Source organism: Lindgomyces ingoldianus (assembly GCF_010093535.1).
Source record: "Lindgomyces ingoldianus strain ATCC 200398 unplaced genomic scaffold BDR25scaffold_16, whole genome shotgun sequence".
NCBI classification, from domain to species: Eukaryota; Fungi; Ascomycota; class Dothideomycetes; order Pleosporales; family Lindgomycetaceae; genus Lindgomyces; species Lindgomyces ingoldianus.
Genome location: NW_022985177.1, coordinates 1,048,035 through 1,055,416, shown reverse-complemented (window position 1 = coordinate 1,055,416; position 7,382 = coordinate 1,048,035). Strand labels below are relative to the sequence as shown.

Genomic DNA, 7,382 nt, shown 5'->3' with positions numbered 1-7,382 from the left:
TAACTTTTCTAAAGGCAATTCTAATTATAAAGGATAAAAAGTTCTAAACCTAAAGGCTTTAGTTAACTAAAGGTTAATAGAATCTAGTTTATAAACTAAATAGTTTAATATAATAGTGTGTAAGTATTATAACCTAAACTAAATTAGACATGTCTTAGGCTTAGACATAGTTAAATAAATAATTAGTGTAATATTATAATAAGGCTATTACTAGCAAAAGTAAGTTTTCTAATATAATGTAACAGCACAGGCAAGATAATAGGTCTAAATGTAGTAAGAATCTACTTAGAGGCATATAGGAGTGCGTAGGGACTTAGAACCTATGAATGCCATTAACACCTATAGGCCTTGTATAAAAGGATATTAGAAAACTACTAAGCTAGCTACAGAGGCAAGGTGCGACTAAATACATAATAGAATAGGGGTAACAGCAGGGGTTAGGGCTAGGTCAGGGTTAGGGCTGATACAGGGGCCTTCTAGGCCATCTAAGATAGAACGATTTATAAGGATTGTTACAATAACTATAAAAAGCTTTTTATAAGAATTCTAAAGTAATTTAAAGCTAGTTTTACCTTATAAAGAATATTAAGGCTAAGTATAGTATTTAATATAATAACATATATAACTTTAACAAAATACGCTTTATAATAAGCTAGATATTTACTAACTATACTTATACTTTAAACTTTACTTTAAGCTTTAAATAATACTTTATAAACATACTAGGCTAGTTTATGCTAATATAGCCTAGATTATGCTTAGTGTATAAAAAATTAGCTTTATTAGCTATAGCTACTAGCTAAGAAGAAATTCCTTACAAATATAGCTTAAGTATATGCTTAATAATTAATTACTTTTTATTATTACTTAGCTTTTATAAGTTAGCTATAAAAATTAGCTTATAAAAGTTTTCTAGTATATTAGTTATTTATTATTTTTTAAAAGACTTTATATATAGCTGCAGCATGTTGCTTTAAAAGTGTTATGTTTTATTTAAAAGCCTAAAGTGTAAGCTATATTTAATATTCTTTTAGCATATTTAAGTAGTGTTATTAGGAATGCATTAGTATAGGAAAAGTAGTTTAGTAGGGTCTTAGTAAAAGTAAGCAACTTAGGTGTGTAAGCAACTTGCCTGTGGTGTACGTTATTTATTTTTATTTTTCTACCTATATTAAGCTAATTAGAGTAGTTAAGCATCTACTATTAATTATTACTCTAAGCCTTTTATTATTAAAAGTAGCTTTTACTACTACTGTATTAACCTTATGTTTTTAATAAATAGGGTATTTCTTGTCCTTGCACGCTGCTAGTTGTACGTATAAGTGCTCTAGTAAATTAGTAAATTGTGCGCATGCTTTCTACTAGTAGTTGTAAAAGGTGCATTTCTTTGCTTTGCACTAATGCCATATCTTTTGTTTGCATAGCGAGGCTATAGTGCATACCTTGTAATCTAGCATCCTGCAGAACGCATTTTTATATTGCGCTTCTCTGTCTTTGTCTAGTTTATTTTGCTACTATCCCTGCTTAATGCTTAAAGTTCTGATGTACCTAGCACTTCTGCTTAGTACACTAGTACTAGGCTTCTATGCACTGCGTTTAACTAACGCTCTCATATCGAGGAGAGTCTTCGTCTCTGCATTCTACTGCGCTTCATAGATTTATGGGGCAGCAGGAATATGGAAAGTCATTTAGAGAAGTTTCCTTCCGCTTGCACACTCGCAGAGACGTCCTATCAATTTGCCGGAGACCATTTGACTGCTGTCGTATCAAAAGTAGGGACAACCCACGGCAAAGATGACGTGGTAATTTGTTTAAGGGCAATGCTTCAGTCAGAAAATGTTCAGGGCCCTCGCCAGGTAGACAACCAAATGAGAAAACAATTGAGAAGGCCGCTGAGCTAGAGATGCGACGCCTAGTCAGGCTCTACTGGGTCACATGATGGGATGCACGCTGAAGAAAACTGGAAGCGCATGTACTCGCAAACATCCGATATTACGTATCATCAGTGATGTATTGGTCAGCTTTGTTGAAGAAGGAAAAGAAGAGTTTCAAAACTTCGTCGTCGGTCCATTCAAGATTTGTCGCCATTTAGATCTGTATGGCTATCAGGCCCTGTACTATGATCTCATCGACTCATCCTACAAACCGCTTCAAGAATATATCAAGCAAAAGAGGGCCATGTGGGAAGCCAACTTGGGCATTTCTGTTGGACGGCTTTGGATCTTAGCATTACGGTCAACTGTTCAAGCCCTGGAGCCCAGTCTTTCAGGAAATGTTCTCAGGTTGTCGAAGCTTATGACATTTATAAAATTTCGTGGTCAAGATTCACCTCTCAAGACAGGCAACATCGCGCAGACCTCCAAGCCCACTTTTACTCCCGTCACCTGCCTATCCTGGATCGCCAAGGCATTCTCCCCTCCCCGCCAGATCTCCACGACCTCAGACACCTGGCCGTCGCAGTTTGCCAGGTTTAACGCCCTACGGCAAACAAATGAATAGCTGTTGTCCGCCTCTCATGTTCAAATCCCAGGTTTCAACAAGATTTAGTACCTGCCCGATCAATGTCGCGACACTAGGTACAGTTTCAGGTATCGGCGGTAAAACTGGGTGGGCAGGTGATGATTAGCGAAGTTACACGGCAGGTATAGGACTAAGCAGCCCTGAAATCCCGTGTGCACTGCTCTACAACTTAACGTCCACGAAGTTGACTTCACTTTCTTGATTGCTGCATCGATCTTAGCAGTGTCATGAAGTCCATGCTCGTCTCCTTACTCCTGTTTCCTTTAGCGCTTGCTTTGGTAGTGTCACGGACGCAGAAGGTTGGCTACAATGGATACAAAGTTTTGAGACTATCGCTGGCTAAGAATATCGAAAATGTTGAGGCACAGATTGAAGAGTTGGCAGCCCATGTCCTGAACGCTGGAAAAGCCGAGCATCTGGATGTCGTGGTTACGCCTAATAAAGCAGAGGCAGTCGCAATGTTAGCTGTTGACAACACTGTTAGTACCACATGAATTTATAGGACAAAGCCCCCGAATCCAGCCAAATCAGCCACCAGCCCTAAGGGAGAGCAAGAGAGATAAGAATAGTGGAGACGTGATGTTAGAGGGAAATTGCAGGTAGACAGCTAAGCAGCCACAGGCGCTACACATTTAATAGTTAGAGTTCAATCCACTACAATGCCTAGAAATCACCACCACAGGAACAGTTCTTGGACTTGACACTAGGCGTTTCAGCACCCCTGGGAGAGTTATTGAATTTCGCTTAAATATGAGCCATTCGCTTCGCGCCTTTCTAAAGAGATGCTGAGATACCAGTCTAGTAAAGTTGTGTCGTTCTATATTCTGCCTTGCACACTTTTTGCCCAAAATTGTAATGCCACTAATCTTCTAATACGAAAGGATCGCGGCATGCATGTGGTGACCCATCTTGTCAAATTGGCTGAAAGAACTTCTTGGTTCGACATAAAGAGACCTATGCTCTACAACAGCTCCATGAAAATTAACAACCCTTTTCTATCTTACGCTTACTTATGCGCTCTAATCTTAACTAAAGAAAACATGCGCCATTTATTTACTCTTACCCTCTTCCTATTCCGCTTCGCGGAGGCCATCTGCGCAGGTTTCTCCAGTTCTGCGCAAGCAGGCATACAAAAGCGTGACACTCAATTATCATGTCCAGCCAATAACTTCGATATCCTCTGCTCCGCCAATGATGGAACGACCATCTGCCACGATCGTTTAAACGTATGCTGTCAACTCCCCAATGGCAAGACACCCTATACCTGCGCTAGCCTGGACTACGGACACTGCTGCGGAACCGACAAGCCGGCATGTGGATCAGATCCCACCTGTAAGAATATCAAAGGCGAACGCGACATTGTTAGCGCGCAGAGTGTTGTTTACCCATCCCCTGTAACTACGACCCCCAGTAAGACTACGGCGCGAGTGGTGCAGCTGGCCACGGTGACAGGAAAAATTAACCCTAATGCAACGGGCGGGGTGGGGGCTTTGCACATTGGGATTAAGGAAGAGGGGGCGTTCGTTTTTCTTGCAGCAGTGATGGCATTGTTGTAGGGTGTGTTAAGAAGTCTAATTAGCTAAGGAGAGAGTTGGAACAGATATTGTTTTTGTAGTTGTTATTAGCAGAGCTTGCTCTGCTTATTACGAGCAGGTATGAGCCTTCCTTTTCGGAAGCTTGGATGAGGAAAATTTAGCAATAACAAAGGAAGAATGGAGATATAGACAAAAAAAATCTCCCGTGCCGCCAACAATGTTCATACAGAGTACCGCGTCGGTCAGTTGCAAAGTCAGACAATAAGCAATAGGTTTGACATTCCTTAGAGTAAGGCTGGGAAGATATGCTGTAGTACCAGAATACAGACGCCGACACACCAATTCCGGCTTGGCGACACCTTAAAACTGTGAACAGTAACAAAGGGGCAAACTTTAGCCCACTAATAACAGAACACAGCATTATAATATTGCATTAAAATATCTAAAATATAGTAATAGACCTAGTAAAATATATTTATTTGCCTTAAAAATTAAGAATATTTGCAAAAGTAGTGGAAAGTTTTATAGGCTAATAAGACATTAATCCGGCGCTTTTTTAAACCAATAAGAGAAAAGGCTTGGCAAGATGTACAGTGAATAATAGAGATATTCGGGTTTGCAGAACAAAAAGTTGAGCAGAATCTCCTCTTTTAGACGCGCTAGTTAGTTAGAATTTCTTTAGATAAACCCCAGTAACGCTGTTTCTCTGTCACCTTATGTGTTTTTTATATTCTTTTAAAAAAAAATGTATACCTAATGTAAGTGCACCTTTATGCTAATTTGCATGCAGTTTGCTCTAGCATGCGTTGTGTAAAACATGTTTAAATTATGGTTAGTTGCGTCTGTTCCACCTCTCTAGCCACATCGGTGTGTCGGGGATTGGCATCAGCCATATTGGTGTATCGAGGATTCGCATCAGCCGCATCGGTGTGTTGGGGATTGGCAGTTGCTCGCACACCTGAGTTGCTCACTTTTGCTAAGACCACACCACAACAAACTTTATTATAGTCCATAACAACCCACTCTAGCACTATAGAGTACAGTACAGCCTAGAATATTATTTAGATACTACTTCTACTTCTTGCTTACCTGTTTACGCGTTATGCCTAGTCTAATTGCACTGTCTGCAGCGCCTTTAGAATTGCTTATCTACTTTAGCTTACACCTGCTTCTTTGCCTTTTTCCTGCTACTGCGCGCCTTAAACTTATTTTAAGCTGTTAAGCGCAGGCCTTTCTAAATGTAGCTGCCTTATTAGCTGCTTAAAGCTTAGTAATTTCCTATTACGCTAACACTAGCTTATGTGCAATTATTGCTGCCCTTTGTAAGGCTTTTTTTCTAGAGGCATTACCCCTCTAGAACCCTCTCTATACGTAGAGCTACTTGCAACACAACTAATATCTACTAGGGATTGTTGCCTGCTGCTGTAATCTACTGTAGTTTGCTGCAATTTGCTGTAGTTTGCTGCAATTTGCTATAGTTTGCCGCAATTTGCTGTAGTTTGCTACAATTTGCTGTAGTTTGCCGCAATTTGCTGTAGTTTGCTACAATTTGCTGCAATTTACTTTATGCATTTCCTAACGCTGCTAGGTAATCTCTTACTAACACCTCTAGGCATCAGTCTATTATTGTGCACAATTATATTTAAACAGCAGTTGAAGAAGCTAAACTAGCGGTTGTGTAAGCAAAACAGCTTGTTAAGGCATTACATGTACTACATTAATCTTTGCAGCGATAGAGAGGCAGAGGCAGAGGCAGCGCTAGAGCTCCCCAGCACTCTAAGAAATTCCTGCAGCACTGTCACACAGAGGCAACAAACTACACAAGCTGCAGCTCTACAACTAGGGCTTTAATGCTAAAACAATTAAATTAAAAATATTAGGTAGCAGTATTAGGCGTAGCGTGGCAGTATTAGGCAGTGAAAGGAACAGGTGCAACGCTAGAGAACAGAAGGTGCAAAGAAGAGAAAGACTACTATAAAAGTAGAAACGCGTTAAGAGCTAGAGCTAGAACGTGTTCTCTTAATTACAGCTAATAATTAACTAGTTTCTAGATAACTAATCTTAAATTTATATAAACCTTTAGTTTTAAAAAAAGAAATTTTACTAACTTAATTAAAGCTAAAAATTAGCTAGCTATTATTTACTTTTAAGTGTTACTTTACTTATAAGCTTACTTTATAATAAGTAATTTAGTTATGTATAAAGTTTTTAGCTTAGCGTCTATATACTTTTTTAAAAAAGTAAAATAACCTATAACGTACCTAACAGGTTGGCCGGCCACACGGGTTGGCCGGCTACTTTTGCTAAGCCCCTACTAAAACCACCCTATTCTCTCGCAAAACAGCCCACTTTAGCCCTGTATAAAGTAATACAACATAAGATATTATTTAGAGTCTACTTTTACTGCTTACTTACATGTACGCAAGTTATGCCTAGTCTAATTGCACTGCTTATATTACCTTTAACTTAGCTTACTTTCTTTAGCGCGCACCTGCGTCTTTAGCTTCTTCCTATTACTACACGCTCTAAACTCCTTTAGAGCAGTTAGATAAGCCCTATTCTTAACTATTAAAGTCTTTTCTACCTAAATCTGCTTTCTTTTATGTAATCTATGTTGCGTAGTAGCCTTATTTACTGCTTAAAGCTCTATAATCTTATAGCCTACTCTATTATGTTAATGCTCTAGATAACTATTATTTACTTCTTATTACCTTACTATATTACCTTTAGCTGTCTTTATCTTTCTAAAGCTGTAATAACTACTCTAGTTAATATCTAGCTTATTATAAAGCTTAACTTATTAAAGTTATACCTATCTTTATTCTAGATACTGTACTTAGCTTTTATGTTAGCTATAAGGCAAAACTAGCCCTAGATAACCTCTAAATTCTTATAAAGCGCTCTCTTATAATTATACTTGTAATTAAACTTTATTGTAAACTTAGAGCAGTGCTTAACCTACATACTAGTCTAGTTTAAGCTAACCTAGCCTAGATTACGCTCTACAGGTAAGGAATTAGCTATATTAGCTATAGCTGCAAGCCTAGGGGGAAATCTGCGCGTAATAAGCTTAAGTATGTACTTAACAACTACTTTTTTTTTAAGCTTAGTTAGATTTCTTAATTTAGGCTAGCATTCTGCTTGTAAAGGCTGTCTAGTGCGTTAATTGCTTAGTGTTATGTAAGAGACATTATAGATAGCTGCAGCGCGTTATAAGAAAAGTTTTAAGTCTTATTTAAAAGCTTAAAGAGCAAGCTGTATCTAACGTTCTTTAAAAGATTTAATCTAGTGTTGTTGTTAAGGCATTATGTAGATAGGTAGAGTTTA

General features: G+C 38.4%; 1 protein-coding gene across 1 annotated transcript; it reads left to right on the top strand.

Moving 5' to 3' along the window:
* Positions 1-1,676: 1,676 nt before the first annotated feature.
* BDR25DRAFT_355303 (uncharacterized protein) lies at positions 1,677-3,268 on the top strand (the record flags this gene model as incomplete). Its single annotated transcript, XM_033695435.1, has 8 exons — positions 1,677-1,828; positions 1,861-1,930; positions 1,957-2,379; positions 2,444-2,563; positions 2,627-2,703; positions 2,741-2,987; positions 3,043-3,096; positions 3,188-3,268. 8 exons carry the CDS (start codon positions 1,677-1,679, stop codon positions 3,266-3,268), a joined length of 1,224 nt encoding a protein of 407 aa, XP_033547653.1.
* Between the last annotated feature and the right edge of the window lie 4,114 nt (positions 3,269-7,382).